Source organism: Sus scrofa, chromosome 18 (genome assembly GCF_054392235.1).
Source record: "Sus scrofa isolate SSC_HxYL_T2T_F1_AM1 chromosome 18, Sscrofa_HxYL_maternal_Yorkshire_Landrace_v2.0, whole genome shotgun sequence".
Taxonomy (NCBI): domain Eukaryota; kingdom Metazoa; phylum Chordata; class Mammalia; order Artiodactyla; family Suidae; genus Sus; species Sus scrofa.
The window spans coordinates 34,471,106-34,489,866 of record NC_139400.1 but is presented as its reverse complement, the minus strand read 5'-3'; the positions used below and the strand labels follow the sequence as shown (position 1 = coordinate 34,489,866).

Here is an 18,761-nt window from a genome sequence, read left to right as displayed (position 1 = left end):
ATAACAAAAAAATGCAACCCAGACTGATAAACATTAAAGGAAAAGCATTGACTCAGTAAGGAGAAAGTCTAGAGTTGTGACAGCTTCAAGTGAAGCTTGATCCAAAAGCTCACACTGTGTTCCCGGGGCTCAGGTCTCTCCATCTCCAGCCTAAAGAAGCTGACTTCTGTGATGCTGTCTTCTACTGAAGGCTCCACAGGATTCTGTGCCACCCCCCTGATACCCACCTCTCAGCAACTCTAGACTCTTGGCTTTTCTCAGCAACCTGACTTCTACACTTCCTGCCAGACTGAACATTCTCCTACCACTCATTCTAAGGAAAGGGAAGACATTCCTTTTTTTTTTGGTTGCTCACACAGGAGAGAGGGAAGACTTCTTTTTCAGAATGCCCAGTAAAGGTCATCACTAGTTGTGACTGGTTAGCCTGACTATCCCTGAGGCAATGACAGTGGCTATTGGGGGTTGGGGTTAGATGATAAATCACTGATCATTTGAAAGCCATCAAAACCCATGCTGGGAAATGGCAGTGGGGCTCATTCCAATTAAACCCACACATCTTGAAAATAGGGAAGGGGGGAGTCCATAGAGGAAAATCCAGGCTGTTAGGTTACTGTTAAAGCGTTCTCTGTGCCCAACAGCCCTCGGTTCTAGTTAAGTGTTTAGGAAACAGCTTCCTAGAATCACATGGGTTGGGCTTACAGCCAGACAGACTCTGTGGGTACAAAGCGCCTTGATGTGTTTAAGTTCCCTTTACGATGTTAAAAAGGGAAGGGAGTCACACCCCAGTATCTTAATTTTCAATTTAGGAGTTCAACTTTTTTGTAAACTTGGAACTGCCTGCTAGAGGCAATGGTTAGAGGCAGTAATGATTATCTGGAAATGAGAACAAGAAAAAAGTATCAGATGGCATGGTCTGTAACCTCTGGATAAGGAAGTTGGCTGATTAATGCATTTCCCTGATAGTAACACTTTACAGAATGCAAAAACATTTTAACTTTTTGAATATAAATAACTGTGTTATTTTCTTACTCATGATCTGGAAGATAGTTTTTTGTTTGTTTGTTTACAGAAACTATGATATTTACATTAGGAATAACAATGGAATCAAACTATGTAAGTTAAATGCAATGACCCAATTTTGTAGCTTTGTAACGGTACGACAGTCACTGTAAATATTTTGGAGACATTTTAATTTTCTGAAGTACGGTCAGTACTGATGTGTTTGGTTTTACTTAAGATGTGGAACCAGAAAAGCTTTCCATCAAAATACTTATTTATAGGCAATTTGGTGAGCTGCTGGCACTTTTTGCATCACCTCCCAAGGCCAGTCATCAAATACTGAGGCATTAAACCCAGCATTTGGACCAAATTAGTTTTCCAGAACGCTATAATCCACTTAGCTGACTTGAAGGAAGGAAAATTCAAATCATATATGTAGGGATTATAAATACTCCTCAAGACAAGACGTTCTGTTTGTTGAAGATTTTTGTCGTTGTTGCTATTCTTTGTTTTTTGGATTTGTTTGTTTGTTTTTTGGCTGCAACCACTGCATGCAGAAGTTCCTGGGCCAGGGATCAAACCTGTGCCACAGCAGTGAGAACGCTGTTTCATCAACCTGCTAGGCCACCAAGGAACTTCGTGACAAGATTTTCTTAGGGAAACTTGTCTAAGATGACGATTTTTTTTTTTTTTGAGTTTCAGTATAGACCAGATGTAACAAGTCATAACCTTTCTTGGAGTAAGCTGAGATAATGAAGTCAGCTGAAAAGGACACATGTGTGGTCCAGCATGAAAGGGAACACAGTACGTCAAGTGACACAGGAGGAAAAGGGGCAGGGTGCAACTTTTAAAAGAATGACAGAGCCCTTGAGGATATGACAAAAACTGGTTAGCATCAACTAGGTCCAAGATGGCAGAAGATGAGACTTTGGAGAGAACTTGAGTCTCATTATACACTCATTGTAATACATTAGCCTGGTAAGTGACATACCCACAGGCACCATCCCTGCTGCAAGGCCAATCATTAAGGGCAAAAAGCGGGCGGTGGCCTGATTCCTGGAAATCCCTGCTTCTTCCCCCAAATAGTTGGAATAATCCTCCCACTGGTTAGCCTAAGAAATTACCCAGCCCAAGTAAATCTAACCACCCCATACTTCCCGGCCCACTCGCTTGCCTTTTGGGACAGACCACATGCTGTCCGTGGAGTGTGTATCTTCCAGGCCACTCTCGCCTTCTGAGGTGGCTCACACTGTCAGTGGGGTGCGTCTCCCTCAAGAAATCGACTGCTTATCACTTTGCCTCTCACTGATTTCCTTCTGTACCGAGACACCAAGAACCTGAACTTCAGTAAGTCCTGGGACAAGGTGTGTGATTTTAATTTAAAAATAGTGAGTTTAAGGAGTTCCTGCTGTGGCTCGGTGGATTAAGAATCTGATGGAAGTGGCTCTGGTCACTGAGGACATACAGATCCAATCCCTGGACCCGGCCCATTGGGTTAAAGGATCTGGCATTTCTGAAGCTTCAGGGTAGGTTGCGGCTTCGGCTCAGATTCGATGCCTGGCCTGGGAACTTCCATATGCCATGGGTGTGGCCATAAAAACAAAACAAAACAAAACAAAAACAGTGAATTCAAGGCCCAATCTAGGTTTGGGCTGCGGTAGAGTCTTGGCTCGCGGGTTCAAGTCCCAATCTGAGTCGTGAGGTTTCATAAGGACTCAATTCTTTTGAAGAAGAAAATAACGTTAGTAAACACTTAGGCAGCACTGACTGTGTACCAGGCATTTTTCTACGTAAATTGTATATATTAAGGTATTTAATTCTCAAGATAACCTTGTAAAGTAGGCATCAGTCTCGTGGTCCTCAATTTATAGAAACGGACACAATACGCAACAATGCTGAGTTAAGTAGCTGGTCCAGGTCACACAGAAGGGACTGGCTTCAGAGACTGTGCCCTTAACCATCATGTCATTATTGTGCCTCTTACAGCCTCAAAATAGTACAGAGTTTACAGCGTGCCATTTTGGGGGATTTGTAAATATAATGACAATTACAGGATGTTCTGCCATGGTTTGATTATGTAAACTTGGTGGAGAGCAGAAGAAAAGTGATGAGAGAACTGAGGTCTTAGCATTCACCACGAAATGTAATTAAAATACACTGCCTCTTGATTTCTAAGCTCAAAATGATTTAAACTGCCTGCCACTTTAGGTCCCAGTGTGGCTAACAGTTGGCTTACGCTTCAAGAACCTAACAATCATTCCAAAGGGAAATGACTGGGGCGAAGATCAAGCTAATTTAGGGGGACATTAAATAAACACTTACCTCCTTTTTTATTGTGGTGCTGATAGCTACAGCCGGTTGTTACATCAGGTGTTATTTTTAATAGATGGATTAAATTGACCATCGTAAAGGTGTTCATCCACATCCAAAGAAAAACCGCTGGAGATGGTTTGCACGCTTAAAATCAATAGAAACAAAATCATGCTAGAAAAAGCAGCCTCTCCCACTGGTTGTAAAGGGAGAAGAGTAATAAATATGGACCAAGTCCACTCAAAGTTGCATACGTGACTTCTAAATGTGCAGAACAAATGAAAGCATCTGATTCACGTGCGAGACTTGGAAGAGCAGGGAGAAGGGGGGACAGGGCTGCCTGTTGCCCTCTGTTGCGCTGCTGTTCTAACCCTGAGGGCCGTTCACTTTCAAAGAGGCCAAGAAGCCTTCCTGCTGCACGTCAGTAAAAATAGCCATCTGTGCTGATGGCTCAAATCCACCTGGGCCTGTTTAGCCAAGAAAAAGGAAGGGTGGCCCTTGTGGTCCCTAATGACTCTTTGATAAAAGAGGAATATCACTACATTTAAGTGCCTATTTAATCACACCTCGAGCTCCTCATAAACCAAGGAAAGGTGTAAATAAACAAATTGAAAGTCAATCATTTCCCATTTGTTTCTAATACGTCAGCTACCCTTTACTTTAAAAAATGTTTTAAACATTTTGCCCCAGCTTTATTGAATTATACTTGTACATTTAAAGTCCCATCCATTTTAATTGCTTGATCCCCTTGGCAAACAACACATGTTCGCTCCTCACAAGGCCCTATGCCAGCAGGGCGCGAGATGGCATACGGTTCAACAGCAAAACGGGACAACGGAAGAAGCGAGCGTGACAGATACCCCTCAGCATGCCCTCTATTTCATGGATGCCGGCTGAAGATAAATTTTTGAGGAAAAAAAACTCTTCCCTCTGTGAGCTTGAATGCTCTTTCTTCCCCCAAACGCGCAATTTACCATTTCTTAAGAAACTACTCTCTAAAATTTGTGGACCCTAATGTAGGAACTACAATCCCCAAATTTCAATTGCCTCAACTCCTGTCACTGCGCCCATGTCCCACACCCCCAGTGCCAGAGAATCACAGGGAGACTTCTTCAGGGTATTTCCATAATGGGATTTTTTCCCCCCAATAATAGGATTTTCACACATCCTTGCAAGGTGTTAACAGTTCCACAAGAATTGGCTTTCCACCCCGTTTCCAAGGCAAAGGTTTCAGATTTCTGTAGAAGTCAGGCGAGAGCTCAGGTCCTCTGCCAGGGGAGAAGAGAGTTATCTGGGGCAGGGGCACCCCCTTGGTCAAGGGTACGCAGGTTCAGTCCTCACGCCTAAGGAAAATCCTCACCGTCGACTCTTTGTCTTCTTCCCGGCAGGCCGACCCGTGAGAACCCCAAGCCCCTGGCTGACGGCTTACCCACAATTGAACTTAGTCCTACCTCTACTCTTCAGCAGTTTGCTTTCAAATCTCTCAGAGCTTGGACTTGCAGGACATCTTCTTAGGAGTTCATTTCTGTTCTTATCAAATGAAGCACACAGCACTCCTTTAATCAGGTTCCCACTATGCACGGGGAATGCAGAAGCCGGTTCCCAAATCGGCCGTCTCATTCCACCGATGATGCGTAAGGAGTTACCAGCCCCGTCCTGCACTTGTCCAAGGTGACATCCAAGCAGGAGCAACAGCACCTATGCTATGCGGTAGGTATGCGAGCAGGATGACACTTGAACACATAATGCGTTGTTGAAGGTGTGTTTGAAAGTCAAATGAGCACATTTCAAATAACAGACTCTTAAGAAAAAATGTTGATCCCAGAAACCAAAAAAGGGTTTCAGAGTTCCCATTCAAGATTCCTCTCTTGCCCAGGCAGCCCGGCTGGTGGGTGAGAACCTTCGCAGGCCCTCTGAGCATGAAGCACATGCCGGTGTGAACTATAATTTCGCCCGCAGTATCAGGAAACAACAGATGCTGCAGCCAGCGAGCCATCACATTACAGCCCCCGGGGAGCCCCGAGGGAACTCTGGACGGAAAGAGAATGCTACAGCCCCCCTCACAGTGACCCTGAGGAGCCTCTGGATGAGAAAACACAGGATACTGACCCCAGATGGCCGAGGCACATGCCAAAGGACTGGTTTCCCTGAGCCCACTCTGCATCTTCCCTCCCATACATACAAAACTGCTCAACTCCTTAACCTGAAATGTCCGGTTTTCTTTAAAAATAATCTTTTGATGTTCCAACCAACTGGTTTTTTGTTACAAGACCTCCTATATATCCTGGCCCCACTCCACCCTCACCCCCTTCACTTCTTCAGAACAGTTTCTCAGTCTTATATGAGATGCTGTGTCCTGGGCCAGAAATCCTCAGAATGTCCAGTGAATAAAACGTAACTTTCAACTTTTAGGCTGTGATTTTTTCTTTCCCCAGTCGACACTGGTGTGCGCAGGGGTCCGCCAAGTCCCAGCATCTCCTCTGACCTGGTGACTGTCCCGCCCCGCCCTGTGGCAGGAGTTGGGTGGAGTTTGGAGGAGGTGTGCTCTCCCAGGCTGGGGCTTCCGCACAGGGCTCTCCTATGAGATGCCTCGACCAGCTGCTGTCGCAGGAAATAATCAGAAAACACTCCCTGCCTCTAGCTGAAGTCACGCAATTTTTTTTTCTTTTCTTTTCTTTTTTTTTTTTTTGTCTTTTGTTGTTGTTGTTGTTGTTGCTATTTCTTGGGCCGCTCCCACGGCATATGGAGGTTCCCAGGCTAGGGGTTGAATCGGAGCTGTAGCCACCGACCTAAGCCAGAGCCACAGCAACGTGGGATCCAAGCCGCGTCTGCAACCTACACTACAGCTCACGGCAACACCGGATCATTAACCCACTGAGCAAGGGCAGGGACCGAACCCGCAACCTCATGGTTCCTAGTTGGATTCGTTAACCACTGCGCCACGACGGGAACTCCTCAACTTGTTCTTTCAATAGTCAGTGTGCTCCAGCGGTGGGCACGGTTTCTGCAGAGGGCAACAGGGAAGCTCAGTGATGGCAAGCCACTGTACCTGTGAACCAGCTATTCTGGGAAGAGCGTCTTTGCAGTGCTGAGGTGGCTTATAATCTACCCTTGGAACAAACCCAAGAGAAACCTCTCTTCTGTCCCTGACCAAAGAGCTGTCAATCCCCCTTCCTTTGAAAGCATTCCTACCAGAGACATTCTAGTGAGAAAGTGTTTCTGTAATACAGCTGCCTGCTGGCTGTCTGCCCCTCACTGGACGGGGGGACGGTTCTGGGGCAGGCAGTCTCTTAGATTCCAGTAGGGCTTTCAGTGGGCTGGCCGCACCCTCCTTTGCGGCTCCCGGATCCTCCCGGGCCGGGCCTGCCTGCTTTTCGCTCTATCTAACCTTGGATTTTCACTGAACTACAAGAAAGGGGTGGTGGAGGAAGAGAGCAACAGGAGAAGATGAGGCCAGGTTACACTGGGGGAGCTTTGAGGGGAACAGAGATTAAGGAGCTACTGACATGGGACAATCAAAAGCCAAGCACACAGCAGAAAGGTCACCCTGGGAAAAGAGAGCAAAAGAACGCTTCCGAGGAATGCTTTGGAAAAGGTAAAATCTGGTACTTTATTCTGCACCTCCTAATTTATGTGCACTCGCTGCTGTCCAAGGCCCAGCTGAAGAAGTGGCAAAGCTTTTCCCTGATCAACACGAGCGATTTCCCCCTTGCATATTCATTTTTCAAAGCATTCGAAATGCATTTCCACTTCCAACTGATCTACTAACTGAACCCTGCACATTCTCATTCTATCATTTAAAACTGGAGAGTGTTAACCAAATTGAATGAAACTATCATCTTTTTGGTGGAGTCAACTTAGTTATAATTTGTATAAACTGAGTATAAAGTGTAATACAGGCTAAATGCCTTAAGCTTTGTCTGGTAAAAAATTAAAAAAATATTAGCTAATTCATTTCAAAACAAATACAATATAGAAAGAACAGTGATAAATTTCGCTTTAATCAAATTAAAGTCAGGAATATAAAGACTCTGGCTCAATTTTTCTTTAATTTCCCACATAGCACTTATTTTTTTACTGTCTTTGCTGAATTTTAACAGGCATATTACAATATACTTGTTTTGGGACAGCAAGTATGATTACAAAAACAAACAAACAAACAAACATATCCATATGTCTTTAAACATCATTTAAAATACCAGAGTATCAATGCCAAATTTTTTATTTTAATGAAAACTCTGAATGTTAAATGAGCATTGCTACATTTTGCAATGCTGATTTTTGAAAGCTATCTGAAAACAAAATACAGTAAAATTATTGCTTCCAAAGTTAAGCTGGCATAATCTATGCAAGACAGAATTGAAACAAAAGCACACTGCATGAAAGCAGTTACATAATCAATCTTTATCCCTTCTTCTGGCATTTTATACACCTCTACAAAACTATCATGTTACAGTCCTTGTAACATGAAAGGGTGTCCTGCCATTTCAATACTTAAATTCTATCCATGTTAAGATACAGCCTGAGGAAATGGGTATGTTTAACCATAGGAATGACTTAAATTTTGCATGTTAAGCAGAACAATAAACGCTCGACAGACCTCAGTGTGAAGTTCTGTGGTCATATCACTGGTCAGGTAATACAAAAAAACTCACAATGCCAAATCAAGAGTATTTATTCTCTCTCTCTCTCTCTTTTTTTTTTTTTTTTTTGAAAAAAAAGCAACATTTATTTCACAATCTCTGGAAATCTAAAATAGCTATTCTTTTAATTTACAGAAGCGAGGAAAGTATTTTAAACGTCAAAATACACATGCTGACTGTGGTGTAGCATAACAGCACCAAAAATCTGAAAAGTTTACAAAAATTGTGAATGTATAAGGTGCACTTAACCATGAATTACATTCGGTCTGGGGGAGGAAAGAGTACCCCCAAACTCACTGATATTTAAGAAGTAGCTGAATAACTTCCAACTTGGTTACAGCAAAATAAAAAATACTGCTTTTAGTTTTTTTATATATAAATCACCTAAAACTTAGATCTAGAATTTAAGGACTGCCTTTTATTGTGAATGGCTGCTTGGTCATTACATTTTCAATGCTCCAGTTTAAGATCCTTCATACACGGTAGATATTTAATGCCCTAAAAATATTTTAAAAACTTGAGTCATTCTGCAAATATCTGAGGTTAACAAAAAAGTTAGATCTCTTATATTTTTATGTAGAATTGATTACAAAGTCATTGTGTATCAAATAAAGTATTTTTTAGACATTATTAGTTCCAATCAGTCATTAGGACTTTTCTAAATACATCGTTATCTTTTCAGGCCGAAACTGCTGTGAGGAAGTTAGATGAACGTAAGTAACAGAATTTCTTGGTTTACAAATCAAAATTATTGTTGATGTTAAAGCATGCCTCTTTCTAAGCCACTTGGTCCATTGTGATAACAATTAAATGAGGACAACTTAGGCCAGTGTTGCTCTAACTATACTGACATGCTTTCCTGAAGGACCTACAGAGGCTGGGAAGGGACTTGGTGGCCCCTCAGCTCTTACTCTGAGCAGCCGTACTCTAAACGGCTCATACGAAATCAAGTGATTCCCACTGCTAACACCAAATCCAGCAAGCTACAGTCTTGAACGCCATCTGCCTTGATATATTTACTTTCTCCTGTGTACACTTAAAAAAAGAATTCTGTTGTGCTTTTCACATATTTGATAGAAGTCTTCATATTTTATTTCTAGGTTTCTTGGGATGGGAAGAGAAAGACTACGAAAAGAAGTACCACAGAAGAGTCAGACTGTACATATTACACATACAACTTGCCAAATATCTTTTTAATTTAAAAGATACTATCATCAAAGGCAATATATATATAAAAGAAACAAAGTCTCTTCCCTAAAATCCATATTATTCCATGATAGATTTTCATCGCAACTTGTATATATATCCCTCTATTTTTCCAATCTGTTCAGTTATCCACTGGGTATGCTTTTAGAATTAAAAGATGGCATTATCATAGCAGTCTAAACATTGTATCATTACGGAGATGTGCTAAGAAACACTTCAGTGATTTGCTTCTCATGATGACTATTTACAAAGATACCTATTTACGTTAGCAATAAATAATCCTGATATCAAAAGAGAGAATGTTCATGCATACACCGAGATGACTGCATGCTCTTAAAATATTTACATGTACTTGTTCTGTTACAGCTTCCCCATTAATAGTGACAGTGGGTGCCCTTCAGTTTGCTCCATGTCAGTCTTGCTTCTGGGGGATGCATCCTTCCATTTCCACAACTTCAGGCCATCCTTCATATTTGTTTGTGTCCTTATTGTTCTTTATGTGCTGTTGGAACACAGTCATTGTATACAGTATAAATAAAACATTAGCAAACTGCTTACCTACAAGAGCACAGTTTAGCACACTCACTTCAGTAACACTTATATCAACAAGGAGCTCATATAAATTATTGTTCAAGATATTAAATGAGTAACCCTTGGGGTCTGGCAGGTAGTGGTAGACTTTCAAATAACAGCTGAAAGAATTAAACACTGCAGATGGTTTTTAAAGGATCATTTGTTAAGCAAAAAGTAAAGTTCATATTCTAAGTCAAAGTATTTCTAAACTTAACTGACTAAAGAATATCAAAAGCTCAACTAAAATGTTTAGTTTTGTGTTTTTCTTTTTTGGCCACACTGTGGAATATGGAGTTTCAGGTCAGGGATCAGATCTGAGCTGCAGCTGCATCAACACTGGGTCCTTACTATGCTGGGTCAAGGATCGAACCTGTGTCCCTATACTCCAGAGACTCTGCTGATCCCATTGTGCTACAGTGGGAACTCCTCAACTAAAATCTTTAATAACCTGTTGTGGCTCAGCAGAAATGAACCTGACTAGTATCCATGAGGACAGGTTCAATCCCTGGCCCTGTTCAGTGGGTTAAGGATCCTGCATTGCCGTGGGCTGTGGTGTATAGGCTGCAGACTTGGCTCGGATCCTGCGTTGCTATGGCTGTGTTTTGGGCCAACAGCTGCAGCTCTGATTCACCCCCTAGCCTGGGAATCTCCATATGCTGTGGATACAGCCCTTAAAAAACAAAAAACAAACAAAACCCCAAAAAACTTTATAACCAACTTCCTAAAACACTTAACATGCCCATGCATGTAGGAAAAAAAATTTTCACATAGAATTTGACTATATTTTAAAAAATTAAAACAGTGCCATGGTTATTTCAAGTAACTGATTCCCAAGAACTTAACCAAATATATATAAACATATTTAATGTCTGCTTTATCTAAATTTCAAATTACTGGGATAAGTATGTACTGTACAGCTTCACACAATTTGCTTTTGTTCGTTTTGTTCATTACTTAAGAAAGTCTAAGACACTAACCTGTTCAAAAGGGCTTTTTGTCTTAATGCCTTTCCCACCACAGAAGACCCAGTTGTCTCTGAAACCAAGATTAATAATGGATGTACTCCCCAATTCAGCAATGAGCCGCCTTGCTTCATCATTGAGTCTTAAGTGGGAGGAAAAAAAACAATACAATGAAAGCAGTCCACTGAATGTTACCTAAGTACACGGTTACCTTGATGGCATTTAACATACGACAAGAGAAAACGTGGGCTTAAGTGTAGAACATAAAAAAAGAATAAACAATTTTTTTCATAGTAACAATCCTACTATTTGAGTTCTTTAGTGATGAAAGACATGAAATCTAGCGATTAATTTTAAGTTTATGCGATTTAGTTCTTTTTGGGCCTCTTTATTTCACAATTCATTTTCATCTACATCCACCAAGTAAGGGAAACTGTAATCAAGAGGAGCCTATCTAGGTTAATCCAAGGTCTGAAGCAACTAATATCTTTGTAAAATTAAAATCGCCTTGACTCTCCATTTAATTTAAACCCTCTGTAAATTAAGTTGGCTAGAATAAGGGTAAATGTTGATAGAAATCTGGATGTTTCTAACACTACGTTTCATTTAAAAGAAAATGAGTTTTGAGAACAGGGATGTATAAATGCTACTTAGTGGCAACTGTCGAGTGGTTATTTAAAATAAAAATAAATAAAACGACAGAGCAGCTAAGCACCTGCCAGCAGGAGGAAGGGCAGTTGTCAAAGGCAACTGCTAGGGAAGCAGCTAACAGAAAGATTCCATTAAGGAATTTTGTGCAGGTTTTGTGTGATACTGAGGGATTCTCCAGCTTCCCTCCGTTTCAAAAGGGAGAAGAAATCCAGAAGATACAAGCTAGTCGTAGAGCTAACAAAATCAAAGTACCAAAAAACAAATAAAAAAGATAACCAAGGGACAGGTGTGCTGGTCTTTGACCAGTAAGTCCATTAGCTGCAAACAGCAGGAGGATCAATCAGCCGGAGGGAAGGTGCCTGTTTATCTCGCAGCATCCTCATATCTGAAGCATCCAACCAACGCTATTATCGCTAAGCTCCTTCAATTTAAGAATGAAAGAAACACGAGGCACGACAGTTCTCATCTAACTAACTTGAAGATAAACTTGATACTTTATGTTAAAAAAAAAACCAACTTCATAAAACAGGAAAGAACCACATACATCATTAGCTTTCCACAATTTATACAAACTACATCCATGGGGCAGTGGAGCTGTTTTAACCCCAGCTTGGGCACTGCTGTCCTGGGGGTAGGTCACCAGAATCAGTGAGAAAACTGGATGTAGCCCTGGAATATTTAGCCTTTCAGACTCATACCTATATAAAGTGATGCATTTATAGCCAAGATGAATAAAAGTAAAGGAAACGGCTGGGTAAAAGGGCCAGTAAAGTCTCGGCCTCTGAAGATTCTGAGACCTTCACAGAGATACCTGCTTCTGGCTTTCTCCCTGAAGTCTATCCACAGCTCTGTTTCCTATACTCATCCTTATGTAAATTAGCCATCACTTCTATTCTTCTGCTCACTTGATAGGCAACGTCTGTACCAGAGGGACACCCCCTGAAAGTATGTCTGAATCCTGTGTCCTTGTTTTTACAGTGTTAGGATGTCATGGATCTCAAGACTGTCATATTCCGTTCCTTAGTTTAACCAAATGTTCTATTTCTGGCTCCTTAATTAGAACACTTTACTTAAACACCATCAGCACTGCTCGTGAGTTTTGCTGCTTTATCAAGAGTAAGCGGTGTTGAAGTACAGAGGTCAGGCTTACTGAGCAGGGTGGTGACAACCTCCTGCAGGAAGGCCTCAAGGCCTGATTTAGTGACATCGTAGAAAAATTACAAACTGCACCTCACGGGCTTCAGGACTGCTCCTAAACAGCTGAATGGCAGGGATTGCTTCATATACAGAAACGGCTTGCAAAGGAGGTGGTTATCCAAATGCTGCTCTGGCTCCCTGCCGGCAGGGCATACAATTTTTCCTTATCTAAGAATTTTACACCGATTAAGCAATATATTGAGGGCAGTAATTTTTCCTCTGTACTTCCAAATTTCAGAGGAGTCATTGTGATCTGTATGAATCAACTAAGGCAATTTAGCCAAAGATCTGGAGGCAACTGGAAAACTTAGCTTTCTTCCATTTTGATTCCATCAATGTCTTTCCTTACTTTCCCATGAGAACACCCTTAGGTCCTGTGCAGAAAAGGGTTTAAGGTTAGCAGGTCCTAGAAAGGTCTAATAGTGAGACCGGTCCTGGGCTGGCATCTGGAAGCTAGGATTTGGGGAGGCTCCCCAGCCCCAGAACTGATGAGAATGGTTCACTGCGTCTAAACTGTATGAACAATGCCGTTCATGCTGACACTTTCCTCCCGATTGGGATTCTGGAATGTGGGGATGCATAAGGCAGACGGTGCCTCTATGAAAAACCGTGGGCTGCAAACCTCTAAGAAGCTTCCCTAGTGGACAGCAGTTCCAGTGATATCGCAATTTGTTGCTGGAGGAATTAGGCATGTCCTGTGTGACTCCACTTAGGATAGGACTCTTGGAAACTTGGGCCTGGTTCCTGCCAGGCCTTGCTCAGTGCTATTTCTCCTTTGCTGAGTCTGCTCTGGATCCTTTTGCTGTAACGAATCACAGCCCTGAGTGAGCAGGTCTATACGGTGAGTTAGTTCTGTGATCCTCCTAGTGAATCATCAAGGCTGGGGGCGGTCTTGGGCACCCCTGCCACATGTCCCTATGTACATCGAGCTACAGATTTTTAAGATGACAACTTTCTCAATAACTGCTAAAGTTTTTGGATCTGTCTGTGCAGAATTTGGGGGATTTTATTATTCCTTTTTGATACCTTCCGGGTAACTAAGTTAAAAATGATCTCGTGTTTCAAAAATAAGATTAAAACCATGCAACACAGCGAATATGGGAAAATATTCACCACATACCTAACTTAAAAGGTATGCTATAAACACTACCACTTCAAATGTTTAAGATGAAGAAAATGTGTGCATTAAGAAATCTGGAGAGAGAAACTAAAACACTATCAATGTTTATCTTTTGAGTAGTGAGAGGAACTGTAACTTGTTTTCTTCTTTGTGTTTTTCTTGTTTTCTTTTTTGTGTTTTCTAAATTTCACAACATATACGATTTTAAGAAAAAAGTTACAAAATACCATCTACTAAACTTAATGAAAAACATATCACAATTATCCTTTCACAAGTGAATTCCACTTCTAGGGATTTACCCTAAGGACATAATCAAAGATGCAAAAAAAAAAAAAAAAAAAATATGTGAAATATTTACCATGATGTTATTTATAATTAAAAAACTGGGCAACAATAGGGAACTTTTAAATAAAGGTGGAGCTATACAACCAACTGCTGGTGAGCTATAAAAAAAAATGCTACTGAAGAGTATTATTAATGTCAGAGAAAACAATTTACAGTTAAAAAGAGAATATGAAAGAGCATAACAAACTTTATATACAATGTGATTCTAATTTCACAATAATATATGTGCAGTAAATATAGAGAAAAGTAGAAGAAAGCAAAATTAAAAAAAATGTTCATAGTGTGGGTCTGAAAGCTGGATTACTTTGCTCTCTTTTATACATTTTTTCATTGTAAATTACTGCTTATATTATAATAAATTACAGGTCCAAAAAGTTGCATAAGTTCTCAAGTTGACATACTTGGTTGCTCCATCATCGTATGTTCCCATTAAGACTATTGTTCCATCTTGTATGGACTTAAGAAACTCAATAAACGGAGCCACATCTGAAGAAAAAGAAAGGGTTAAGGTTTTTTTTAAAAAAATGACTGAGTAACCATCATGATCATCTGTTTAAAGTTAATAACATACAATACAAAGTTTTACAAATCAATAAGTTCTAATGTAGGGTAACTAAAAAGAGACATGACTAGGTTAAAATTGTTTCCCATCAACTTAAAATTTCCCAGTCCTGATTCATACTGTGTGTCTTCTGTACTGATATTCCAGGAGTTCAATGAAAAAACACCACAGCAAAGTCATATTAAGGCATGACTTATATGATTTAAAGAGAGAAATCTAGAGGGATAGGAGAAAGGCTCATGGACTCCTTGAATATATGTAAAATTGATTGCAAAGATACTTTTTTAAAAAAGAGGATAAAGAACTTTAATTCACAAAAAAGATCTGTAATTAAAATATATATATATAAATAAGTATACAGTTGACCCTTGAACAACAGGGGTTTGAAACTCAGGAGTCTACTTAAACTCAGATTTTTTTTTCAATAAACACCATGGCACATGATCTGCATGTGAGTGAACTGTGGATGCAGAACTGCAGGTGTGGAGGGTCAACTGCGGCACTTGAACACCTGCAGGTTGTGAATTATCTGCAAATGGCCCTGGAACAATCCCCGGCAGAAACCGAAGGACAGTTGTATACACACATACACTGATTTAAGGAATCTACTGGGCATATCTAGTTACTGTAAACTAGGGGAAGGAATGCTGGTTATCACCAAAAGCCAAACTAATTATGCCTAATATTACAGTCATTACCTGCTTATCTAGTGTATCACGATTCACAAGGACTTAAACCACTTCTGTGACTATATACTGGTGATGCCAAAGAGGTTGATCAGGTTTTACAAGTCATTTTACATCTTGAATTTTTCACGATGTTAGGTTTCCTTACAGTTCCCAAAGTCTAATACTACTTCAAAACTGGATTACTTCAAATTTACTCAGTTTCTTCCCAAGGCAAAGAGTCAAAGATTTTCTTTAAGCGAACTCTATTTTAAAATTCAGAGTAAATGGAACAGAGCAGCTAAAAAAAAAAATCACTTTCATTTAAACCCAAAGACGCAACTATAGCTTAACTCGAGAAGTATTTTCAGCAGTAGTTAATCTACCTGAGATGAAATACCAGAGCTTCTGGTCACATGCTTGATTTCAACAATGGTTTTGTAAGAGTTTCTCCAAGAGTTTTGTAGAACCAATTATTTGGGAATCAAAAACGGATGGTACTTTTTAAGTTTACACAGTTCTGACAGCTAGGAAAAGTTCTGGTCTCATTTAAAAAATAAAAAATACATGGCATCTCGTTTCAAGATGAAGAAATATTAGAAAAGCTGACTGGTCTGAAAACAGCATACATTTCAGGAAGCCTAACAAATGCTGGCTTCCAGGAAACATACAAAGGGGCTGAGGATGGGGAGTGCGAGAGAAAGCCTCGGGCTGGTAAATTTCCCAAAGCAACAGCTTAGAAAAGCATCAGAGGATAAATCAGTGCTGGCGTTCCTTCAAATCGGAGGAAGACATCTCTCAGGCGCATTCCACGTCGAGGCGCCAGGTCCTTGCCTCTGCATGCTAACTTCCACCTGCCCCTCGAGGAACTAACTTCCGTGTTGGGAAGACATCTGTGACCTCTCTGAGGGCAATGACCTAGAAAGACACGTCTATTCCTTCTCTCCCGTAGTCACTTACTTGAAAAACAATCCTGGTTATGAATTTATTTTTGAGACTGAAAAATCATATGGAATCAATTCAGTCAGTTAAAATGCTCACATTGGTTACGCCGATCTTCAAATTACTTATTCTTTAAGATTTCAGACAGAAACCTAAAGGAGCCCAAACCTTTGAGTTCACTGTCCTGTGGAAAAGAGGACTCAGATTTTTGAAACTCTCAACTGTGATGTTATTGCTCTTAATTAGACATTACTGACAATTTTTATAAAAAAGTAAAGTGTACACAGTAGGACCAATCATTTAAAGATTTAGTGAAAAGAAAGAGAAACGAAGTGGACAAACACAAAAACAGTACCATTATTTTCTCATTAGGGGGCTACATTATATGGATAAGATCCAGTGCTAGCAAGAGAACAGCTATACGTTATTCACACTTACTTCCTCCCCACATGTCGAAATATCTGGTGTCTAATAGTTCTCCTGTTTTCCCTGAAAGAGATTGAATTCATAAGCAAATTACACAATCGAAAAATACTCTGCACTGTATAAGACAAATGATCTTGTCCAATGACTGATGTGAATTCATTAGCAGAGAAAGAATTATTATGAGAAAGATTTAAAACCCCAACTGAATGCATCTAAGATTTTTTTTCTAAAAGGGTAATTTTTGAGTAATTTTCCTCACTTATAAGCTGAAGACTAGCCAACAGTTTACTACTGACTGCAGACCACTCAAATTTAAAGTTAGATATTTTTCATCTTTATCTTGCCATCTTCCCGTATTTAAAAATTACTTCCCAATATATAAATCTTAAAAAAAAATGAATCCATGCTATTTTGTCATTAAAGCTATCTTTCAAAAATTTTTATATTTCAATCCCTTTTAAAATATATTTTCTTCTTTGCTATCAGTTAAATACACAAATATGAATAGAGCCCTTTGTACCTGAGAAAATGGAAAAAGTAGAAACATAAAAATGTGTCCCTTGCTGTACAAGAAGTAAATGATACTTTCCTACACTATGAACTGAATGAGTGCCAGTGGTTTCTAATAACCCTGTACAGCTTTGCAGGGTTACTGTACCAGAAAGACAAGGCAAGTATGCAGTTGGGCTTCACTTCATGGGTTCGTGTTTTTAGATTTGATTTTGTAAGAACACTTGAGATGTTCAGGATTCGATGTTGAAAAATTACAAGTGATCCCTACTCGTCATTCGGCCCCACACCCCATCCAACAGTCCACCACCTTCTGTCATTCTACATAGCTTCACTCATGTCAGTCTATCTTCATTTGATGTTGGGATTCTAAAATCTGCAGCAAGAATTCATCGATTTAATGTTAGATTGGTCTTATCCTGACAATCTCAGGGGAAGCTCTACACACTGCACAGCAAGCTGGATGCTTCCAAGAATGTATGCTATAAATACTGAGATGCTGAGCCTCCACCTATAGTTGGTGTTTGGGGGGTGAGGGGCAGGGCTTTAATGTCAAGTGAGACTTTCTGATTTGATCTCTTGATATTAGAGTGCATTTTACTCTGGGCCATGTAACTATCTACTGATTACATCCATAAGCTAAAATAATTATTCTTACCATTTACCAAGGCAACATTGATCCCTCTTCCAACATTATTCTTAACACCACTCATTAAACTGAAGGGGGAAAAGTCAAGACACATTTAGGATTAGATATTGCACATAAACATGCATCACAAGAATAAAGCTATCTACACCCCCCCAAAGTTGTGGATATTGTATATACATACAATTGTTTAGTACTGTATTGGAGATTGAAAGGTCTCTACTAAGTCAGAGAAGACAATCTAATATTGAATAATTTTAAAGCAATGCCCTTAAATAAGAGATCACGAATAGAAATATCCTTTAAAAAGTATTAGGGCTGAAATATTAGACTATTTCTTGCTGCTCTGCATCAAAATATGAAACAACATCTTAGAAAATCCTGGAAGTTCCCATCATGGCTCAGCAGTAATGAACCTGACTAGCATCCATGAGGACGCAGGTTTGATCCCTGGCCTTGCTCAGTGGGTTAAGGATCCGGCGTTGCTGTGAGCTGTAGTGTAGGTAATAGATGTGGCTCGGATCTGGCATTGCTGTGGCTGTGGTATAGGCTGGCAGCTATAGCTCCTATTCGACCCCTAGTCTGGGAACCTCCATATGCCGCAGGTGTGGCCCTAAAAAGACAAAAAAAGAGAGGATCTGTACTGTACAATTTCACAAGTAATAAAATTTGTACTTTAATATAAATTCCACCTAACCACTGATTTCCATAGAATGTGTTAGATGATTTTCAGGGAACTCATAACTGTAGTTAACCTATAGCTGCAAGTGATGTGTGACACAAAACTTGGAAGATATTTCATTTAACGAGCAAGACAAAGTAAGAAAAACCAGAAACAGTGACCAATGAAGACTGAGGTTGGAACGGCATCTGTCTGTCAGGGATGTGAGTGATGTTTTTGTTGAACCATGTAATAAGCTTTCAAATACTAGGAGACAATTTCCTCAAGTTTTTGTGCTATTCCTAATACCTACAAATATAACGTACTTTCTAATTATACTCTG

General features: G+C 40.1%; 1 protein-coding gene across 3 annotated transcripts in view; it reads right to left on the bottom strand.

Moving 5' to 3' along the window:
- Window positions 1–7,289: 7,289 nt before the first annotated feature.
- Window positions 7,290–18,761, bottom strand: part of FAM3C (FAM3 metabolism regulating signaling molecule C) — a 42,646-nt gene continuing 31,174 nt past the window's right edge. The window contains exons 6-10 of one of the 3 annotated variants that reach the window (XM_003134737.5): window positions 17,770–17,828; window positions 16,614–16,664; window positions 14,408–14,492; window positions 10,709–10,835; window positions 7,290–9,660 (exon numbers count right to left, since the gene is read on the bottom strand). In XM_003134737.5, the coding sequence (XP_003134785.1) occupies window positions 9,571–9,660; window positions 10,709–10,835; window positions 14,408–14,492; window positions 16,614–16,664; window positions 17,770–17,828 (412 nt within the window). In that variant the 3' untranslated portion in view covers window positions 7,290–9,570. Of the gene's footprint in view, window positions 9,661–10,708; window positions 10,836–14,407; window positions 14,493–16,613; window positions 16,665–17,769; window positions 18,217–18,761 lie in introns of all 3 variants that reach the window. The other 2 variants (XM_085006022.1, XM_085006023.1) reach the window with 2 other exon arrangements.